This window comes from Vulpes vulpes, chromosome 1 (assembly GCF_048418805.1).
Source record: "Vulpes vulpes isolate BD-2025 chromosome 1, VulVul3, whole genome shotgun sequence".
In the NCBI taxonomy this organism is placed as follows: Eukaryota; Metazoa; Chordata; class Mammalia; order Carnivora; family Canidae; genus Vulpes; species Vulpes vulpes.
Window position 1 is genome coordinate 10,521,432 of NC_132780.1, and position 23,139 is coordinate 10,544,570.

The following is a 23,139-nucleotide window of genomic DNA, read 5'->3' on the forward strand; positions in this document are numbered from 1 at the left end:
GAACACTACATCACAGACATGCACATTGTACACTCCACCATACCCTGCCATGTCCCATTTCACATAGAGACCCACAACCAATTGACCCATAAATCCAAAGACCAACACATCCCCACACTCAGCAGCATCACACACGCACAGGCCACACACTGCCTCACACACCCCATGAGCCTTTGTGGATGTTGCTGCAGAGTCACACAAAGGCACACACATAACCACGCACACACAGTCCTCCCCAGGGAGCAGAAGACCACAGGGCGTAACTGCCAAAGCATGGCTAATTGTGAATGACAGACAAAAAGGTGCACACAGACTCACACACAGAACAATAATTCACAGAAACAGAGCACATGACGCCATCCCACACACTTCCCACACTACACACATCACGTATTGCAGTGCTATCACATACACCTCTGCTGCACCTGCAAACACACCCCAATGCCCCCACCCAGATGCCACACACATCCCATCTCGGTGTGTGTATGAGTGCGCGCATGTACGCACGCGTGTGCGCGCACACACATGCGCTTAGCTAGCACACACACCCCAGGCCCACCACATACACACAATACCCGATCAGGCACCCATTGAGGCCTGAGGTGTCAGTCTCTCACCCCCACACTTTGCTCTCTGAGGAACAGCTCAGACTTTCCCTGGCGATTGTGGAAGGGGGCAGAGAGCAAGGGGAAAGCCTGTCCTTGTAGCTTTCTCAGGATGTGGGTATTCTCCCCACCTGTGGGAGTGGAGGCGTGGGGGACACAGGCAAGGGGCACTGAGTGAGCCTGGTGTGGATAGGGGCTGGGTAGTAAAGGTTAAGGGCCTGATCAGGGAAATATGTGAAAGGCTAAAAGCCAGAGTGAGACATACAAAAAGATAAGAGAGAAACAGAGATTCAAAGCGGAAGAGAGACAAACATGGACAAGGAGACAGGGCCTGAGAGTAAAGGGGGGCAGGAGCCAGCTTCCTTGTCTTTCCCCAGCACCCAGAGCCTCAGCCCAATCCTGTACTCTGACCCATCCCTATCCCTCCCAGCTGTCCCTTGTTGCCATGGTAATAGGGAGGCCGAATATGCAGCAAAGGAGGCTGGGCCTGCAGACCTGGCCTGTCTCCATGGAGACTGAGGAAGGGGGGGGTAGCCACATCTTCTAGCCCAGGTGGTTGGCCCCCAGGTCCCCTCTGCAATTCTGCCCCCTTCCTGGGTGTGTGTGTGTGGTGGGGGGAGGATCTGTCAACATATCATCTCTGTCCCCCTTGTCCGTTTCTGGCAGGGATGGGCCTGGACCACAGGCAAGGTGGTTCAGAGGACAGACATGCCTCAAGGTGTTTGGATCCCAGGAGATTCTAGGCTCTCTCTCTCTCACTCTCTCTGTTCCCCCATTAGGCTGGGGGAAGCCTCGGCCCCCCACACGATACCCCAGATACAGGCTCATGTCCCCCTTTATGCACTCCCTCCTCAGACAGGAGCCTGGTGAGACTGATGACTGTGCACCGTGCTCCCAGCGCGAGGCTCTGCGGAAGTTGGGGGTGGGGGGAGGAGGGAAGACTTAGGAAGGTCACAGGGATGGACAGGGACAAGGGAGCTCAGTGAGCGAGACATAAGGAGAGACTTAAGAGGAGAAATGGACACAGTTCAGAACCAGGTAGAGGCAGATACAGACAGAGAGATGGGCAAAGACAGATGAGAAAACAGACGGAGGGAAACAGAGCAACAGAATTACTCAGTGAAGGTGACAGAGAACCATAGGGACATAGAGAGCCTGGCAGAGACACATTTGGCAAATGGGAGTCTTGGAGATCAAGACCGTGGGATACTTGGAGCAGAAACGGGGAGGGGTGGGGAGACTGGGAAATGGGGAGAAGACCCCACGGATCAGCAGCATGGTATGGGGACAGAGGGCTGGAGAGACCAGAAATGCCCGCAATCATTGCAATCATATTCTAGTCACCTCAACAGACCCAGAGTCTGACCCAAGGGCAGAGACATTGATTAAAGTCTGTACAATAGATGTGGGGACAAGAGACCCTGACTCGAGCCCACCCCCACACCTGTCCCCGAGGGGGACGCACACACTCAGCAAGGGCCGGAGACACAGGAGGGGCTGGGTGGAGACTGGGGGTGCTGTGTGTCGGGCGGGGTCTCCTGGAAGGGGTCCGCCCACGCACCTCCAAAGGCAGGCGGGCCCAGGCGCCAGTCCCCGCCTGGCCGGTGCTGAACGGACAGCTCCCGGGCTCGGGCAGCCTGCCGGGGAGAGCCCAGCCTCCGGCTTTCCTCACCGCGGCGGCCCCCTCCCCTCTCCATCTAGTTTTCCTTGGCTTCTCAGCTCTAGCCTCCCTCTCTAGTCCCACCTCCATCTCTGCTTCTCTCAGCCCCAGTTCCCGGGGGGTGGGGGGAGTGGGTCTCATAACTTCCCTGCTTCATCTCTCTCCCCGTCTGCCTCAGCACCCTGTCCCCATCTCCATTCTATCTCTCCTAATCACGGTGGGTCTCCCTGTTTCTCCCCCCTCTTGGCCCAAACTCTCTCTCTCTCCCTCCCTCTCTGCCCCCTCCTTGTGTCTCCCCATCTCTTTCTCTCCCCGCCACCACTGCCCTATCTCTTCCTCTCTTCCCACCTCTCCATATCTCCCCCTTCTACTCGGCCTGGTTATGGCTCTTGCTGTGTGACCTTCACACGTCCTTTCTCAGCTGCAGTTTCCAGTGGAAACCTCCAGCGGTGCGGGGGGGGGGGGGGGCGGGGAAGGCGGGGACGGAAAGCAGACCCACCCCTCTCCCTGCTCCACCCGCCCTTCAGCCACCCCCTCTCCCCTGGGATTTCTCACTTCCTCTCTTGGGGGCTGGGGAGGCACACTTTCCGCAGAAACACAGGGTCACAGTCACAGACAGTTGAAGATGGCCTCCTGGGTGTACACACACACACACACACACACACACGCCCACGATGAAAAAAGTCACCAAATCACCCTGGCCCAAGCACACACTTGGCACTGTGTGGCCACTCCAGGCACCACCACACTAAGCAGTTCCCTCACCCTCCCCGCCCCCAACCCCATCTGGTTTCTATCTTTCTGTGTCTCTGTTCCCTGGTGTCTCCGCCTCTCCAGATTCCTGCATTTTTCTCCATCTGTCTCAGGGTCTCAGTTGCAGCCTCCTTCTGTCCTGAGAGAAGGTCAGTGGAGAGGGGCCAGCTGCCAGGACCTGGGCTGACCTGCTGCCTGAGGGCAGGGCCCAAGGGTGGAGAGAGTCCAAGAGTGACCATCAGTGTGTGGTTCTCAGCAGACTCCGTGGGGAGCCCAAGCCTTAATGCCCTCACATCCCCAGGAAATGAGACCCAAGTATCCCCAGTTTTGGGGTTTTTTCTTTTTTTTATTCCAACAGGGACTGGGGTGTGGCAGCGGGAGGGATGGGGGCCCAACTGACCTCCTCCCTGGGGGGGTCTCATAGAAATTCCGAGGTTTCTCCCCAAAAAAAAGAGAGAAAGAGAAGAGTTTAGGGGCGCCAGGGGACACCCATCCGCCCAGAGGCCCTCCCCTCCTCCAGAAGTGGGGAGGGCTGTGTCAAGTCTTGGGGAGCCTGAGCAGTTCCAGGATGGGGCTCTCCTCGCGGACTGCTTTCCGCTTCTGGAGGGGCCCCGCAGTCCCCGGCCCCGGCCCCTGAAGTCCTCGGTTCCTGCGCTCCTGTCCGCAGTCGGGGGCGGAGGGCAGGGTCCGCGGCACCCTCTGGCGAGTCCACTAGGGGGCGCAGGCAGGCTCCGGAGCCGGGCCTCGGACTTCACCGTGAGCCGAAGGCAAAATCGCGGCGTCCCGCGCACCGGGGCGCAAGTCCCGTCCCTTGCCCCACTGGGGAAGCGGTGGGGGGGGCGGCCCGGGCCTGGGGCGGGCCCCGTCCCTGCGATCAGTCCGGCCGCCAGCCCGGCTCCGCCCGCGGTCACTCGTGCTCCGCCAGCTCGCGGGGGCCGGCGGGGCCGGGCCGCGGCCGGGGCGGGCTGGTGGCTTCGGCGGGGGCGCCAAGGCCACGCGGGGGCGCGCCGGCCCCGGACGCCCGCAGCGCCTGGATGCGCCGACACTCCTGGCAGACGCGCACGTGGGTGCAGGGCGTGGGGGCGGCGGGCCGTGCCCCGCCGGGCGGCCCCGGGTCGTCCAGGAGGCGCTGGGGCCCTCCGTGCGCGCCGCCCGCCTCCCCGCCCGCGCCGGCCGAGTAGAGCTTGCCGTTGCTGAGGCGCATCTCGCGGACCGCGCGCAGCGACAGCAGGGCCCGGCTCGGGCCGCCCGGGCGCCGGCGCCGGCGGGACCGCGACGTCTTGCGGCAAGACACCGCGTGCCGCAGCTCCTGCAGCATCTCCTGGCACACCGACACCTGTGGGCGGCGCGGGGCGGGGCGCGGTGGTCACCGGCCGGGTCTCCCCTCCTCCTCTTCTTTCCCCTGTTCCCCCCCCCCCCCCCCGTCTCACCTCTCCATTCCTCGGTCTCTCCGCTTCTCTCTTCCCTTCCGTTCCCAGGGTTTCTCCCCAAGTTTGCCCTCACCTTCTGTCTAGGCTCCTCTCTCTCCCTTTCTTATCACTCTTAAGTCTCTGACCACCTCCTGCTTCTTTTCCATCTTTTACCTCTCATTCATGCTACCATTCCTGCAATACATTTCCTGAGCGCCTGCTGTATGCAGAGAACCAAACAGACACAAGTCCCTGCCCTCATGGAGGTTGGGTTCCAGCGTGCAGGGACAAAAACAAAAACAAAAAACAAAACTGTAAATGTAGGTAGCCTGTTAGCTGGTGATGAGTGGTTTGGAGAAAAATACAACCGGGAAGAGAGGTGCAGGGAGTGATGCTGCATCTGCAGAAGGGAGGTCAGGGAACACTCATTGCAAGGAGGATCTTCAGTAAGACTGGATGCTGAGGGGCACCTGGATGTCTCAGTGATTGAACACCTGCCTTTGGCTCAGGTCGTGATCCCGGGGTCCTGGGATCAAGTCCTGCATTGGGCTCCCCGCAGGGAGCCTGGTTCTCTCTCCCTATGTCTCTAATGAATAAATAAAATCATGAAAAAAAAAAAAAAAAAAAAGACCGGAGCCTGGGAGGAAAGCAGGCGGATGCCATAGCAGGTCAAAGGTGTGGGGGGAGGGGGGACCTATAAGCAGGGCAGGGTGGTTGGAACGGGAGATGCAGGAGGATGGGAGATGCAGAGGGATGGGAGATGCAGGGGGACTGGAGATGCAGGGGGATGGAGAGAAGAGGAGGAATGCAGCCCCTAGGCTGTTGTAAGGGTTTTGTTCCCAGTCAGGTGGGAGGCACTGGAGAGTTTTAAGGAGAGGACTATTGTACTTTCACAGGATCTCTGGTGCCGTGTTAAGAAGAGACTAGGGAGGCCAAGGGCAAGCTGAGTGGCAGTGGCCGAGGAGCTGAGCAGGGGCTGGATCCTGGGTATTTTTCGAAGGTGGAGCCAACAGGACTGGCTGAGAGATCCGGGGGAGGACTGAGAGAGAGGGGAGAGTGAAGGGTAATCCCATCTTGGCCTGAGCAAACGAATGACTGTGCTGTCTGCTGCGTGGGCAGGAGCTCTGCACTGGCCACGTGATGTTCCATGGGCTACCTGTCAGACATCCATGGGCAGATGTCGAGTCCGGGGCTGAGTTTACAAACCCTAGGTCCAGGGAGAAGCCCCTGTGAGGGATGCACACTGGGGGGTTATGGCAGGCAACCTCCAGGGTCCTGCCTTCCAGTGCCCCCCCCTCCAGTGTAGTCCCCTCTGTCTTTGTATCTGGGCTGCTGCGTGACCAACAGAATACGGCTAGTCAGCTAACTAGTCAGCTGACATTTTGGCTTCTGCTGGGTTCACCCTTGGATCACTCGCTCCAGGAGAAGTCAGCTGCCACGGTGTGAGGACACCCAAGCAGCCCTCTGGAGAGGTCCCGAGGCCTCCTGTCAACTGCCATTGGAGTGTGTATTCATCATGTTCTTTATTCTATCTTAGGATGTTCTGACATCTTAAAAACCTTGCTGACCAGGTAGAGACTGGTCCTCCCAGAGCTAGACAATTCTTAGGGATAGAGAGGGCTAGGAGCCCACCTTTCATGCAAATCAACCAATCCCAATACCTCTCCACCCCACCACTTGATCTAACTCCCACACCCTAGCTGCTCTAAATCACCCAGGCCCAGATACACACAACTAGAGCCCACTGACATTACCCACACGAGCCAGTTCTAAGCTGCTCTCCCTGCCTGCCTTGCCTTTCATGCAGAAACCCCAGTGAAGTCTGAGGCCTAGGCTTTTCCCCAACTCCAGCTCCTGACAATCCTGATGCTTCTCCTGTGGCCCTGTGTGGTGTGGCATGACCCCGCCCTGGGAAATGTAAGTAATAAAATATCTTCTCTCAGTGGCATTGGCCTCTCCGTGTCATCACTTAGTCACCTCTAGAAATCAAAATCCTACAAGTACATTTGGAGACAGCATGCCACCTTGGAAGTGGACCCTCTGACTCCAGGCAGTTTTCAGCCAACAGCATGACTGGGACCTCACTAGAGACCCTGGCTGCCAGGGCCACCCAGCTAAGGTGCTCCCAGATTTATGACCCACGGGAACTGTAAGCTGACATAAGTGTGCTGCTTTAAGCTGCTAAATCTTAGGGTGTTATATAGTAATAAATAACTAATACAGGTTGTCAGCATAGCAGTGGTCTTACAAACCGTTTGGCTGGATGGGATCGCCAAAGGGGTGGAGAAAGCCAGAGGAGTCCAAGAAGGAGCCCTAGAGCCTCTTAACAAAGGACTGGCCACAGAAGAAGGAGCAAAGTGAGGCATGAGCATGGAACAGAGGGTTCTGAAGAAAGCAATCAGCTGTGCTGAAGCCTATCACTACCTTACATGTGATGAGGCCTGACATTCCGGCAGTGGATTCTGGATGTGGGTCACGGGTGACCAGTGGCTTCAGTGCAGAGGTGAGGACAACAGCTGGATGGGAGTGTGCTCAAGAGTGAATGTAGGTGAGGACCTGAATCAGCAGGGAGAAACACTTTCAAGTGTGTAAGGTTAGGGGAGAAGTGGAGTGGTGTCTGGGAGGGGAAGCGGGGTCAGGGAAATTTCTGGAAGATGGAGAAGATGACAGCAGGTTTGTATGCTGACGGCCTTGATCCAATAGAGGGGAGGAAACTGATGATTGGGGGATGGGGGGAAAACCATGGAAGGATGGAAAACCATGGAAGGATGTCCTTGGGGAGGGAAGAGAGGTGATGGGGGCACAGGGAAGGGCGCCTTAGCTGGGAGTATGCATGTTGCCTTGGAGTAACTGACTGGGTGGGTGGAGAAAGCAGGCAGGTGCCTAGATGTGGAGAGGTCCGCATGCTCTCCTCTGACTCCTATGCTTTCCTCAGAGACATGGAAGCAAGGTCATGGGCCAAAGTGAGGAGGGGGATGGGCCCGGAGCTAGAGGAGAGAGGGGGGTGGGACGTGCAGGAGTGCAGGGGCACTTGTGGGTCCGGAGATGGAGGAGTGCCACTGGGCAGCAGCGAGGCCCCATGGAGCAGAGACCAGCCCCACTCGTTGCCTGCTCACCACCTCTCATTCCTCTTGCTTCACCCCCTGCCTCCCCACATCCTTCTTCCCTCCTTTCCCCTTCATCCTCATCTCTGTCCATGCCTGCTTCCCTCCTCTGGCCTTCCTCACACCCGTTCTCCTCTCCCTTCTGTTTGCACCTGCCTCTTCTCGGACGCCCTCTACCCCAGGGGTCTCTCAGGTCCCCTCCCTGCCCCTCACTGCCTCTGCTATTCCTCTAGGAAGGCTGCGCAGGTCACAACCTCCATGCCCCTCTGCCCTGGCACCCTACTTCTCCCCCACACACCTTTGCCAACCTCCTCACCTCTTCGGATTCTGCCGACCTCCGCGTGGACCATATGAATTCCATGACTGCCACGAAGACAGCAATGATGAGGCCACAGATGAGCACAACAAAAATGCCACCAATGTTCTCCATGCCCAAACCTGAGGGTCGAGGGGGAAAGCCAGGGGGTTGGGGCTGTGTGGGCACAGGGACCTCGGGGGGCTTTGGGAATGGCACGTTGTGTGAGGTAGCTGACCTTTAGCTCGATGGTCCTCCTCCTTGGGGCACCGGCCCCCCTCCCACCACTTGCGCTTCAGGATCTCCAGCCGGTTGTTCTCCTGAAGCTGCAGGATGGCCAAGGTGATCTCATCCCGGAATGGGGAGCCTGGACCAGACATACAAGGGAGTGGACTGGCCGCTGGGGCCCTGGAGCCCTGCCCACCCAAACCACAACTGCTCCCTCACCACGACACTTCCTTCTGCCTCCACCACATCCCCTGGGGCTTCTCTGCCCACCTTCAGGTCTGACCACTGCTTGACACTCTCCTGCGACCAGCCTGAGCCAAGCCCCCACTATACCTCATGTCACATCTGTCACGGCCCCCTCCCTGCAGCTCTCCTCACCCCCCACCCAGGCTCTTCTTTATGGCAACCAGAGGGACAACTTCAGAAACACAGCCATAGATCTCGCCTCTCTCATGCTCACAATTCTCCAATGGCTTCCCAATGCAGAGAGAACCAAGGCCTTCCCTCAGACTAAAGGGCCTGCATTCACTGACCCCGGCCACCTGGGGCTCTCAGCTCCAGCCACACCAGCCTCCTGGCTGTTCCTCCAGACACAATCCTACCATAGGACTTCTGCCTGGAAGGTTCCTTTCCCCACATCACTTGGGGCCCTACTCACATGATACCTCAAAGGGTCTCCTCTGATCAGCCTCACTTAAAATGGCACCAAGCACCCCACTCCCTGTCAGTCTCTTCCCCTTAATTTACTTCAGAGCAGCTGTGACCCCCCGGTATCACGATATAAAGCCACGTGTTTATTGTCTGCTTGCTGTCAGTGCCCCTAGTCAAGGGCAGGAGGCTGAAGGCTTGGCAGCTCCCTGCTGAGGCATTCTAGCATGCAGTGCAGTGCCTGGCACACAATAGGGCATCAGACAATCTGCCAAGTGAATGAATCTCCGGCCACATCTCTCCTCTGCGTGGCCTCAACCCCAGGCAACCTCTCCTCCCTACCCTCGGATCCTTGCCTTAAACCATCCTTAGGTCCCGAATACCCTACATGTGTCCTATCCTGGACTCATTTCTTCATTCGCTAGGACACTTCTTAAGCATCTACCAGGGGCTAGGAACTAGGGACATGGGCGAGTAGAGTGTTTCGTATTTATCAGGCACCTACTATGCGCCAGACCCTTGGTTTACAGACATTAATTCAAGTCCCTCATGATCCTGGTATTACTAAGTGTTACTGCCCCCCTCCCCCCCATTTTCTGGATGAGGCAGGTGACATTCTTGCCTAAGGTCAGGCACGGAGTCACAGAAGGAGCTGGAATTTGAATCCAGGTCAGTGTGACTCCAGAGCCTGGCCCCCAAAGCACCAGGCTACACTGCTTCCCCGGCACAGCACTGAGACAAAGCACAAAGCTGCTAATATTTAGGGTAATTTGTCACACAGCAATAGAAAACTAACACAGCAGTGAGAAGTAGTGAGATGGATTTCAAAACCAAGATGTCAAGATGTAGTGATAAAGTTGGTGGGTTTTCAGCTCTGGGTCCTGGAAAAGCAAGTTTAAGTCCCCCTGGCAGATCCACCCACCTATCCCTCATACCTCCCTTTCTCCCTCCCTCCCATCCATCATCCCTATTCTGAGCACCTGTGTTGAGCCCAGCTGTGGGTTCCATGCAGAGAACATGAAGTACATAAAACCAGGTCTTCACCCTCAAGAGGGTCCTTGGGCCAAAGGGGAAGGTGGCAAGTGTCATGGCTCATAAGTACTGGGTTGTACGCAGTCTCACTGGGTTCCCCCAACGGCCATGCAGGGTTGGAACTGACTGTTGCCAGGCCCGTTTTTGCGGGCCTAGTGTGTTGGTTCAGGATGGTGACACATGCCCAAGGCCTTGCAAGCAGGAGGCCGCACATGACAGGGGGGTGCCTGGCCCAGTCCCCAGCTCACATGGCCTGGTTTCGGATGCCCAGGGCCCCCTCGGCATTCCCCAGGCCCACCACCACTCCGTACCCAGTGGCATGCCGATGCCGTAGCCCTTGGTGTCGAGGAGGCCCCCGATCTGGGTGAGGTTGCAGTTGAGACGCCGGTGGTACTCGTTCATGGTGGACTCAAGCAGGAAAGCGTAGCGGGAGTTGAGAACACGGGCGATGCCTTCTTCTGTGCTCTTGACAAACACGCTGGGCTGCTTTGACTGCATGTAGTTCCACATACGCTGGTATGTCTGGTACCGCGAATTCTGGGGATAGGGAGGTGGCAAAAGGGGAAGTCAGGCATGCGGCAGGCATCTTTCCCCTGAGCCCTGTCCCCTGCCCTCCAGGAAGTTTCTCTCAACCAGAGAGCAAGCAAGGAGACCAGAGGAAGACTAAAGAGCCAAAGTCAGAAGAGAAGAACAAGACAGACCACTTGAGGCCAGGTCCAAGTCATCCACATGTCCACCAGCCCAGCGAGATCCCTGAGGACTGGAGGCTTTGGAAGAAGGGACCACCGTTGGTTCTCCAGACTGTCTTCTCTCTTCCACCCCTGGGCCTGGCTTGGCCTGACATCCAGCCCTGTCTTCCCATCATTCCCAGGCCTTATGTGTAGAAGCTCAACCCCAAATTTACCAGGACCCACCTGGGTTGGGGAGACCTGTGTCCATGCCAAATAGGACAGTTTACTTCCTTCAGACCCTGCAGGAACCTTCTGGGGAATGCCCCACCCCGCCACTACTTGTGACATGTGCCCTCCTTTGCTCTGAGATCCAGACACTGTTCTTCCTATGTACCCCACAGGCCAGTCCCCAGGGCTCAGCAATCTCCCAAACCTACTTCTCTGGGCTCCCATCTGTGAACTGGTCCTGTGACCCACCTAGGACATCTGGGAGTTCACCCCTCCTCTCCGCGCTTCGACCAGTGGCCCCTCCCAGCTCCAGCCTCCCTTAGATCATTAGTCTACTCCCCACCTGCCCTGGAGGGAACCTCCAGCTCTAAATGGATCACCCCTGTTTGGTTACCATTCCTATCTCCCCACTTACAGGTTCCAATCTAAGCCCTATCCTAGCATTCAGGACCTCTACGGTCACACAAACCTCCTTGCCAGGCTTGCTTTCCTTGTGATTCCTTCCCACCACCCCATTATACACAGGGACAAGCTCCTTTCACCCTAAAGGGCCTTGCCCTCCTCTCTGCTGGCCCATTTTCCTAAGCCTAACACTTCTAGCAGCTTCCCTAACCCCATTTGGTCCATCTAGCACTGATATGACATTAGATCCCACATTTGTCTCCTTTCTATTTCCTGGGTGAGAGTCTAGTTCCTCCAGCCAGACAGTAACACTCCCTGTGACACCATAAGAGTGTCTTCTGCTCCCCAGCCTCCCTGACTGTCATGACCCAGGAGGCCCTGTCCAGCCCCTACCCTGGGCAGCTACACATGGTAGGGATACCAAGCCCGGGCAACTTCAAAGGCCCCACCTGAAAGAAGGTCATGGTGGAGCCAGCATGGATGGTGCCATACTCAATGTTGGTCTGGTCTGCCAGGTCGTCGGCTGACTCCACGGGCACCTCCATGCGCTGCACGGTGAGGAAGGCAGCCAGGTTGGCCGTGTAGGAGGAGATGATGATCAAGGTGAAGGCCCACCTGAGGGGTAGAAAGACTGAGCCACAGTCTGGAGCCATGCCCACTACCCTCCCACTGTGGCCATGCACCCTGCTGGTGGCGCCCGTCTCAACGACCTCAGCATCTGGAAGGCTCAGTGACTGCTGACTTGTGGGAAGGCTGGAAGTGCAGATTTTGGAGCCAGACTCTCTGGGTTTAATACTGCTTCCAGAGACTTCCACTTCCAGATATAAGAGAATAATATATCCTGAACATACTGTCCCACTGTGAACAACTAGAAAACTGAACAGAATAGAGAAAACTATTTAAAGACACAGGACAATAGGCATCACAGGACTATAATCCCTGAGAAAAAAAAAAGCAATGAAGTGAGACTTATCATTGCCCAGGCTGCCTAGCTGAATTTAATTTATAGACTGCAATGCCAGGAAGGGAAGCCCAGTCTGGCAATCACACTGAGTTGCAGAGGTGGAGATCAGAGAGGCCAAGGTGGCTAGAATTTGTGGGACAGAGAAACCAAGAAGAGGGAGTGGCACAGAAAAAGAGGGTTCCAGAAATCTGCAGAGAGCCCCCTCAAATCTTTGGCTGAATATTGATCCGTGCATGCATAGGGTCAAACTACAAGAGGCCAGAGAAGAACTGCTTTCAAAGACAATTTTTAGGGTTCACACAGTGCTGGGAATCTTTTGAGCTCCTTCCAGTAGTGAGATTTCACTACTCTGAATATATGAGATATTCAGTAAAGACCCCCAAAGACAACCCATTACAAATAGAGTTAAGTCAGCCCTAGAATAAAGATTATGCCAGACCTGGCCCCAGTGAGCTGAAAAACAAGTCTGAAAAGGATCAAAATTACCCACAAGAATTTTAACTGCCTGTTAGAGAAAGTCTAAGACTCTTTAAAGTAACACATTCAACAATGTAAATGATGTAAAATTCAGTGTCAGCCATCCAATAAAAAATTGCCAGATATACAAAGGTGCAAGAAACAGAGTACTGGGTGGCACAGTTAACTGTCTAACTCTTGGTTTCAGCTCAGGTCTGATCTCAGGGTTGTGAGATTGAGCCCCGCATTAGGTTCTGTGCTCTGTGCAGAGTCTGCTTAAGATTCTCTTTCACCTCTGCCCTTCCCTCATGTGTGTGCCCACTGCTTGTGCATGCTCTCTCTCTCTCTCTCTCTCTCTCTCTCTCTTTCTCTCTAACCAATCAATCTTGGGGGGATAAGGCAGCCAAAAGAGGGAAAACATACATAACAAATCAAAATAAGAGTGACATCAGGGGTGCCTGGGTGGCTCAGTGGTTGAGCATCTGCCTTTGGCTCGGGACGTGATCCCGGGGTCCTGGGATTGAATCCCGTATCAGGCTCCCCACACGGAGCCTGCTTCTCCCCTTGCCTGTGTCTCTGCCTCTCTCTGTGTGTCTCTCATGAATAAATAAGTGAAATCCTTAAAAAAAAAAAAAAAAAGAGTGACAACGGACTTCTTGTCAGAAAGTGTAACAGGAGATAATGCAATAGGCTGCTGAAAAAGAAAAACAACCTGTCAATCTACTATTCTATATCCATCAAAAAGATCCTTCCAAGAAGAAAACACACTAAAAATTTTTCATACAAACAAAAGCTGAAAGAATTAATTGCTAACAGACCTACACTTCAAGAAATGTTATGGGGAGTGGTGCCTGGCTGGCTCAGTTGGAGGGGCATGCAACTCTTGATCTTGGATTGTGGGTTTGAGCCCCATGTTAGGTGTAGAGATTACTTAAAAATAAAATCTTTTTTTTTTTAATGAAAGAAATGTTATAGGAAGTTCTTCAGGTAAAAGGAAAATAATACTAAATGGAAATTTGGATGTACACAAAGCACAGAAATAGTAGATGTGTGGGTATATATAAAAGACACATTCCTCATTTTAAAGATAGTTTTACTTTTTTAAAAAAAGATTTTATTTATTTTAAGATTTCTCTTTTTTTTTATTTTGAGAGAGAGAGAGAGAAAGAGGAAGCAAGCAAGAGAGAATGAGCAGAGTAAGGGGCAGAGGGAGAAGCAGACTCACCACTGAGCATGGAGCCTAATGCAGGACTTAATCCCAGCACCCTGGGATCATGATCTGAGCTGAAGGCAGACACTTAACCAACTGAGCCAGCCAGGCAACCCTAAAGATTTTATTTTTAAGTAATCTCTATACCCAATGTGGGGCTTAAACTCAACAAATCAAGAGTTGCATGCTCCACTGACTAAACCAGTCAGACACTCCAAAAAAATGTCTTTAAAGGACATTTATTGTTGGGGCACCTATGGCTCAGGTTGTGATCCCAGGGTCCTGGGATGGAGTCCTGTAACAGGCTTCCCACAGGGAGCCTGCTTCTCCCTATACTTATGTCTCTGCCTCTCTCTCTCTGTATCTGTCATGAATAAATAAATAAAATCTTTAAAAAAAATAAAGGACATTTATTGTTTAAGCAAACACACACACACATATAAACCTAATGTGTTGTGGGGTTCATAAGATAGAAGTAATACATATGATAAGAGTAGCTCGATGGATGGGAGGGAGGGACAGAAGTATATTGCTGTAAGTATTTTGTAATCAACTAAAGATGCATATTGTAAACCCAGAGCAAGCAACTATTAAGAAAAATTTAAAAAGAAGTATGCTTAATGAAGCAGAATCATAAAAATCTCAATAAATCCAAAAGAAGGTAGAAGAGGGAAAAGGGAACCAAAAGAGATGGGACAGATTAAAAGCAAATAGTCAAAAAATAAATAAATAAATAAAAGCAAATAGTCAGTTGACAGATTTAAACCCAACCATAACAGTAATTGTGTTAAAGGTAAATGGTCTCAACCAGGGGTTGGCAAACGATGGCCCATGGGCCAAATCTGTCTTGCTATCTCTTTTTGCATGCCCACAGGCTAAGAATGGTTTTCACATTTTTAAACATTTAAAAAGAAATTCAAAGAAGAGCAATACTTCATGACAAATGACATATAAAATGCAAATTTTAGTGTCAGTGTCCATAAATAAAGTTTTATTGGAACATAGCCACACTCATTCATGTATGCATCATCTATGGCTGCTTTCACAATACAAGCAGAGCTGAGTAGTTGTGACAGTGACTGGATGGCCAGCAAAGCCTAATGTATTTACCATCTGGCCCAGTATGGAAAAAATTTGCCAGCCCATGCTCTAAGGCCTAAGTATGTGATGCCTATAAGAAACTTGCTTTAGATATAATGATCCAGGTAGGTGAAGCAAAGGAATGGAAAAAGATATGCTATACTAAAATTAAGCATAAGAAAGCTGGGGTGGCTAGGGGCGCCTCGGGGGCTCAGTCCTCTGTGCAGGGTCTGCTTGAGATTCTCTTTCTGCCCCTTACCCGGCTAACACATACACTCTCTCAAATAAATCAATCTTAAAAAAAAAAATAAAGAAAGCTGGAGTGACTATATTAATATCAAATAAGGTAACTGCAGAACAGGCACGTTACCAGGAATAGAGAGGCATTAGATAATGACAAAAGGATCAATTCATCAAGACAACATAACAATCCTAAACATTTATGCCTCTAATTACAGAGCTTCAAAATTCATGAAGCAAAAACCATTAGAACTGAAAAGAGAAATAGATATGATTTTTCCACAATTACAGGTAGAGCTTTCAACCGTTCTCTCAATAATTGATAGAACAAGCAGACAGAAAATCAGTATGGATATAGAAGCCTTGAATAACACTATCAACCTACTGGCCCTAATTGCCATTTATGGCACACTGCACCCACCAACAGCGAGGTCTGTGCAAGTGCACGTAGGACACTTACCAGGATAGACCATCTGCTGAGCCATAAAACAAGTCTCAATAAATTTCGAAGGATGAAAATCCTTCAGAGAATGTTCTGACCACAATGGAACTAAACAAGAAATCAATAATAGAAAGATCTCTGGAAAATCCCCAAATCTTGGAGCTATCACTGCCTGGCTGTGTGACCTTGGACTCATCTGGGAAGTAAGTACAACCGCAGGCTGCCCCTCACGGGGCTGTTTTAAGAGTGAGCCACGTCTGGCACAGAACAAAGGCGGTGCAAGCGTATGCCCTCACTGTCTTGGTGGCTTGGAAGAAGAAGGTACCCATTGACCTCGCCACAGAGCCCAAGAGCAGCCACTGGTCTTACCCTGACCCTCTCTGTCCTCCTGCCTGGCAGGTGAAAGTGGCTCCCTGCAGAGGGTACAGATCTGTGGGACAGGAAGACAAGGGAGAAGCTGGGGGGGCCTTCTGGACCACGTCCTCCCCCAGCAGGGAATAAGGAAAACAGCAGCTAACCTTCCCCGAGCACACATTCACAGTTCTGTTAGGCATGGGGGTGGGGGTAGAGTGGAAGCCAGAGGGATGAATAATACAGCCTACTGCAAAAGAAAGTCAAAACCCGACACACAAAGACCTGGGGTCTGACACAACTCCCTGGAAACCAAGTCTCTTCAAATCAACCCCAAGGGCCAGTGTCATTTGCTCAAGACAGAATGATTCAGTGCCTAGGACACACCAGGCACCACCTCTACCCCAAGGATACAGCATGACTGACTGGTGGTGGGGACTGCAGGGGAGGTAGGGTGGGGGAGGCCACTCACTGACACGGAACAGGGGAGCGCAGATGGGGAGTCCGATGTGGGAGTAAAGATGTGTGCTGTGTTTGGGGGTGCTGTTGGCACACACGGAGAGGGTCTGGAGGGGAGAACTTGATGTCAGTTCCAAAACACAAAGGGAGCTGGGGCTGGATGAGAAGGCCTCAGAGTGTACAGAGCAGGGGTTTCCTTGGTGGGGAGAGGCCCCTGGGGCACTTGGTTAGGTGTGGGGCACCCTGGTGGCTCCCAGTGTCGGTGGGTAGGGACAGGTATGCAGCAATGCAGCCCAGTCTAAACAAGAAAAATACAGTACATGATGATCTGAGCCTAACTCCATGGTAGATAAAAACCAAAAATGTTTTTGCATGGTGATCACGGAAACTGAAGTTTCCAGAAGCGCATCTATTGTTCAGTTTGAGGAACAACTGGATGTTGTGTTTGAAACTTTGCCAAAAACCCTTCATTGTTTGGAACTCAGGTCTCAGACAGCAGCCCTCCTCACAGTTTCTGAATCACTAAACCAAGACTGTTGGAGGAGTTGAGGTAGTAAATCATCATGCTTGTGGTGATTTGTATTTGTACAAACATACTCATTTACCAACTATTTTAAGGTGTCAAGTCTCAGGGGTCGACACAATTCTATTAAATGGTCTCAATTCTCGTAATTCCCAATGTGCCCGTAATAAGTTGGTCTGAGCCTTGCATTCTGTCTTCTGGCAGGGCCCCACCCAAGCATTTATGCATTGCTATTATATTATTCTATCATAGATCACTTCCCTTCCTCCCCTTTGTATTGCAATCAGGGCGTATTACCGATTTGTTTTAAATCATGTGTAGGCAGGTGTGTAAGTAGATATATTACCCTTGAATTTCATCAGGGTGGGAAAGCAGATGTTACAAAACGTTCATGGTAAAACAAGGGCACTGGGTCTGGAGGCACTGACACATCACTCATGTGGGGTGAGAAGCTGGGTGAGAGAGGGCAAGGGAGAGTGGGGCTGTGGTCGGGCATAACCTCAAAACCATGGATTGGAGGCGGGGCTGCCCTAAATGATGGTGAGCCCTTGGGTAGGGCCGTAGGAGGCTGTAGCCCCAACAAACACCAAAGATGAGGGGTCCAGGAGACCAGTTTGGGCCCCGCTGGCAGCCAAGTCCCAAGGCTACTGGCATCGGACTGCTGAGTCATCATGCTGGGGTCACATTTAGAGACTAAGAAACCTCTGTTGAGACATCCGCTGGCCGAGTGATCGAGTGAATGTGTGAGAGGACAGCGGGTGAAGACAAGAGTGAGCTGGGGTCAAATTCTCCGGTGGGGGGTCCAGGGGTGTGTAACTGGGGGCTTCCAGGGTGATGGTGATGGGTACAGGCAGAATGCCCACCTGGGGAAGGGGTCCTTGACCGAGGAGCAGAAGGGATGGCCCACAGAGAGGAGGTCACCAGTCCACCACCTGACCTGAGGACCCAGCCAGATTTGTCACAGCAGGCTGCATGCCTCCTCTAGCCTGTCTGGAATCCTCCTCCCTCTCCTGGGCAGGGAAGCCTCTATTTTAGCCTTTAGGACTCAGCTAGATGTCACCTCTTCAAGGAGGCTTCCCTGAGCGCTCGTATTCCCTACTGTTCTCTCTCCCCCTGCTCTGTTTGCTTCAGAAGCACAGTTTGCCTGTATCTAATACTTCCTTATATTAACACCATCAGTAAATGGCAACTGGGGTATGTGGTAGGCCGAAGGACCTCTGCCACCAGAGATGTCTACATCCTAAGCCCTGAAACTCATGAGTATGTCCCCTTATGGGGTAAAAGGGCCTTTGCAGATATGATTAAGTTAGGGGATTTGAGATGCAGAGATTATCCTGGATTATTTATTTGGGGGCGGGCCAGCCAGGGTCCTTATAAGTGGAAAGAGGAGATCAGAGCCAGAGAGAGAGATAGGAGGATGCTATGCTGCTGGCTTTTAAGACAGAGAAAGCAGCCATAAGCTGAGGAATGCAGGTGGCTTCTAGGTGCCAGGAAGGTCAGGCAAACAGATTCTTCCCTGGAGCCTCCAGAAGGAGCCAGCCCTACCAACACCTGGACCTGAGCCCAGTGAGATTTCGGATTTCTGACCTCCGGACCTGTAAGAAAATACATTTATGTGGTCTTAAGCCACTAAACCTGTACACTTGTTGCAGCAGCAATGGGAAACTAATACAGAGCACGTGACACTTGAAATGATGCCAGACCCGAAATGTTAAAAAACTGTCAAGACTCAAAAGATGCAAAGCCAGAGGACCAAGCGAGTTACCAACGACTCACTATATGAGGGGGTTAGTCCCACTCACTTGGGAGAGGAAAACCTGCCACCCATTAAACATTAGTCTTGAATAGGTTTTGGATCAGACGACATCTTTGGGATTTATTTATTCTTGGGATAAAAGATGACATTCCTGTGTTTATTTGTTTAGCTATTTATTCTTGGCTCCTCTGCCTCTTGAGGCTGGATGCTTCACCTGAGTGCCTGGCATAGGCAGGGACTCGAGAAGCATCTGCTGAATGGCTGTTAATGCATGATGAATCCTAAGTGATAGGGAGAAGATGAGGAAGACAGTCTTTAAGAAGGCCTTAGGGAGCAGGGCTGGGCTCAAGGGGCGCTGGAGCTGGGGGCCCTGGGGAGAAAGTCAACCTAACCCGGCCCTGCCTCTGGAGGAGTGTGTGGTCTCAGTGCTCTAATGCATAAACCCAGGAAAAGGTTGGCTCGTCTAGTGCTATCAGAGCCCCTGAATTTTCAAGAAGAGTGAGAAACCTGGATTTGTGAGTGAATTTGCCCAATTTTTAAATGTTACTAATTCAAATTTTTTTAAAAAACGGTGGGCCAAACAGACATGAATTGACAGTGTCCACTGTCCAACATGTGGATTCTTAGAGCTTGTCATGGGGATAAAGTAAGCTCTGTCCAGGTTACTAGGGTCCCCAAGGGAATTTGAGGGAGCAGGTATCCCTGGACAGTGAAGGCTGCCCAGGTCTCTGTGACCACAGGGTGTGTGCAGGCCAGCAACAGCCACGCTGATGCTGTTCCGATCATCATCCTCATGTCAGCAGAAGCACTTTTGTATAACAGCCCAACTGAATCCTTACAACCTGAGACTTGGGCATTTTTACCTGTGTTTTTCAGATGAGGAGACTGAGGCATGGGGGGGGGATGTGGCATACCTAATGTCACACAGCTCGCAGCAGGCAGGGCTGGGGTTCAGCTCTCCCCACCCCATTCCCTGTCACACAGCTGGCGGAGGGGGACCGGAATCCACCCAGGACACAGATGGGGCTCTCCCCACCCGGGTGGGACAGACAGAAGGCTGCTCACCAGACTCCACTGACACAGCGTGTGGACAGCGCCCGGGGCATGATCTCTGAGCCCTGCTGCATGAAGCCCCCCACGGGGAACCAGAGGCTGTTGCCCAGCGTGTACTGGTTCTCCAGGATGTGGGGGCGCGCCCGCAGGCACGGGTGTGGGTTGTACCACTCGTAGGGGCTCAGCCTGTGGAGAGACATGGGAGTGAGGGGTGGTAGGAGCCAAGGGAGGGAGAAAGAGGAGAGAAATAGAGGAAAGAGGCAGAGACACCGTGATGAGAAGAGATGAGGGGCAGTTAGAAAAAGAGGGAAAAGAGAGAGATGAACAGAATGAGACACATACACAGATAAGAGGTGGAAAGAAACACAGAGAGACACAGAGAAAGAGGGAGGGAGAGAGAGAGAGAGAGAGAATGGGAAGGGGAGATGCCCAGAGAGAACCCCAAAGCAATAGTCAGAGCTACAAGGGTAAGACAGGGCCTGCAGACAGGGAGAGAGGGAGAGAGGAGGGCACGGAAATCCAAAGCCTGGATAGACAGTGCGCGTTGGCCACAGACGCCCTGGCCTGTGCCTTTTCCTTGCCTCCTCTTCCCAGGCAACAGGCAGTGGACTCACCGGGCGGCCAGGAACAGGACGCAGCTGACGGCCAGGTAGGCGAGAAGCATGAAGAGCCACACAGCAGGCGAGAAGGGGTCCAGGAAGGAGAAGTAGCCAGGCTTGCGGCCCTGGGGGGAAGAGGGAGTGAGGCCCAGAGCCACCCCAAACTGAGTCACATTCCCAGCCCCTGCCCCGCTGGGTGCCCATGAGCACAAGTAGCCCATCAAGGAAGGTCCAGCCCACAGCGTCTGCTTCCCTGGGGGGACACAGTTGTCAGCCCCACCACCAGCTTCTGCCCCACAGCCTCCACATCTCCAGGGGAGCCGTACCATGTGCACTCGGTAGAGGATGCTGATCCCCAGGGTCATGAAGGGTTTGGAGAAGTCGATGACCTTCTCCCGCTCGGCTGTGATGGTGAATGCAGCCACAGCCAAGTCCGCCTTCTGCTGGAGGGGAAGCAGGGCAGGGGCAGAGGGGTGGGCCAGGGAGACAGATAGGCAGTTAGGGAGAAATGCATAGAAAGAGCTACCGAGAGACCAGCAAAGAGAAAGGAGGGGGACAGAAGGAGCCAGGAGCCCACGCTGTCTCCAGAGCAGCACCTTGGGGCCAGAATAGGACCCCTGTCATCACATGTCTGCGGGAAGACGCTCCTGTGACCTCTTCCCTGCCCGGCTGCCCCTCCTCATCCTGTCAAGTTCACTGTTAAGGCCCTGCTTTATAAACTCCCCGGGGACCTGCATATCTCCCACCTCCGTCACTGCTCAGTCCTAGAGAGCGCCTGCTGATGCTGAGATGCCAGGACGCTGACCCACTCAGGCCTTGGTTTCCTCTCTTGTCTTTACAGTTCACAACATGGAACGTTTACTCTGCACTGACTTTGCACCAGGCTCCACCCTAGTTAACACTTTCTATAGATTGCCTTGAATCTTCCTTCCAACAGCTCCCGAAGGGCCACTATTAGCCCTATTTTATAGATGGAGAAACTGAGTCTCAGAGAGGCCAAGGCACTAGTCAGTCAAGGCAGGAGCCAAGGGACCTTAAGGCAGAGATGGGACCTCTCCTGCCACCGGCAGGCACTGGTGACTTACGTGTGTACATAAAGGCACCCCTGCCCTGACATAGGACCGGCGCCCAGCATAACTGACATAATGACCTTGGGGGAAGCTACATGTCTTGAGTGGGGGAGGGGTACCCAGGGTCCAGGTCTGAGGTAGTGAGGGTGGGGAGTGGGTGCAGCGCGACAGAGAGAAGGGTTTGGGTTAGGGTCTGGCTGGCATACCCAGAATCCCTAATCCAAAAGGATCATTTTGCTCCAGCCCAAGTGGACTTAGCCGGCCTTTAGCTGTGGGCCAGACATGAGCCTGGGAAACACCCAGCACTTTGCACACCCTTCCCGCCACACAGGCACACGTACACACTGCACACGTGAGCACTGCCCACGGTCATGTGTATGCCACCACTGACATGTGCACACCACACCACATCCACACACACGTCTAAGACACAGGCTGACCCAGAGGCGGACCACCAGCACGGGTGCAGGCAGACAGACTCCTGCCCTACACACAGTGTAGGGAGGAGTGGAGACACAGGGTGGAGGGGCATTCCCTAGAGGCACACGCGGCTCTCACATGCGTACATACATGACGGAGCAGGCAGGGCAGGGCAGGGCGCTGGAAAGCGCCAGGTGCGGGAATGGGGAGCCCCGGCTCTGCCCTGAGTTCGCTGGGTGACCTCGGGCAGGGGCTTCCGCGTCTCTGGGCCTCAGTTTGCTCATCTGCAAAATGGGGGTGGGGGTTGGACGAGATGTTTCACACAGCTCTCTTGGTCCTGGGGTTGCCACCTGGCTCCCAGGATACCCCTGCCAGGCCTACTGACTATCCCTCAGCCCCCAACCAGATCCCAGAATTGACTCTAAATTCAAGCAGAGACTACCCATGGGGCTGAAATAAGAGAAGAGGTCCTGGATCACTGGCCCAGGAGGAGACACACGCTCACACAGAAGCAGCTGAGACTGAGAGCACATGAGGTAATACAGGTGTGGACAGAACTGGGGCGCAGGTCAGAAGACAAGCGTGGAGCGAGGGAGATAGCACCAGCTCCAGGGTGACGTGAGAGCTGGGAGAGGGCACAGCCCCACAGCAGGATCCAGAGTTGGGAGGGTGCGGCAGGGGCCCAGAGCCTGGCTAAATTTGGGGCATACCCTTGGGAATTCTTAATGGTGACAGTAAGGAGCATCTTGCCACTCTCATGACTAATAGGTGAACTGCCAGGAGCAATGTCACTATTACAGGAATCCTATTACTTTTATGCACCCACAGGATGTGTGCCCTGGGAAGGCCCTCCATGGGGGCCCGAGTCTCCACTTAGGAAAGCAGGAGTCAGTGGCACTGCAGACAGGGCTCAGGAAGGTGCTGCTGGTCTCTAGTCTTGCTCCCTCCTTTCTGCTCCATCCATGCTTGGCTCACTAGCCTCCTCACCCACTCTGGACACCTTGCCTCGAGCCAATACCTAGGCCAAACCTGCTTCTTTCCCTTTCCCGAATTCTCCACATCTCTTCCAGTAGGAAGGGCAGCGGCTCTGCTGCCAAAACATAACTCTGATCTGTCCACTTCCGTCCATCCCCTCTGACCAGGCCCTGACCATCAGAGTCTCTCTCCTGACAATCCTTTTATTTTATTTATTTATTCATGAAAGACAGAGAGAGGCAGAGACATAGGGAGAGGGAGAAGCAGGCTCCCGGAAGGAAGCTGGATGTTGGACTTGATCCCCAGACCCAGGATCATGCTCTGAGCTGAGGGCAGATGCTCAATCACTGAGCTACCCAGGCATCCCTCTCTTCTAATAACCTTATCAGCTACCTCACCAGCCCCCTGGCCACCACTCAGAACCCCACAGTCCAGAGGGAAAGTCCCCTGTTAAAGTGCCCTGAGTGGCTCTGCACTGCACCTAAAACAAATCCTTTTCCTGGCCA

At 53.3% G+C, this 23,139-nt stretch overlaps 1 protein-coding gene across 2 annotated transcripts in view; it reads right to left on the reverse strand.

Moving 5' to 3' along the window:
• Positions 1-3,334: 3,334 nt before the first annotated feature.
• The window catches only part of GRIK5 (glutamate ionotropic receptor kainate type subunit 5), a 51,768-nt gene continuing 31,963 nt past the window's right edge, over positions 3,335-23,139 (reverse strand). Inside the window, exons 13-20 of one of the 2 annotated variants that reach the window (XM_072753725.1) lie at positions 20,495-20,608; positions 20,184-20,293; positions 19,582-19,755; positions 11,485-11,650; positions 10,046-10,271; positions 8,065-8,193; positions 7,848-7,969; positions 3,335-4,354 (exon numbers count right to left, since the gene is read on the reverse strand). In XM_072753725.1, coding sequence (XP_072609826.1) covers positions 3,926-4,354; positions 7,848-7,969; positions 8,065-8,193; positions 10,046-10,271; positions 11,485-11,650; positions 19,582-19,755; positions 20,184-20,293; positions 20,495-20,608 — 1,470 coding nt within the window. In that variant the 3' untranslated portion in view covers positions 3,335-3,925. Of the gene's footprint in view, positions 4,355-7,847; positions 7,970-8,064; positions 8,194-10,045; positions 10,272-11,484; positions 11,651-19,581; positions 19,756-20,183; positions 20,294-20,494; positions 20,612-23,139 lie in introns of both variants that reach the window. The other variant, XM_072753718.1, reaches the window with a different exon arrangement.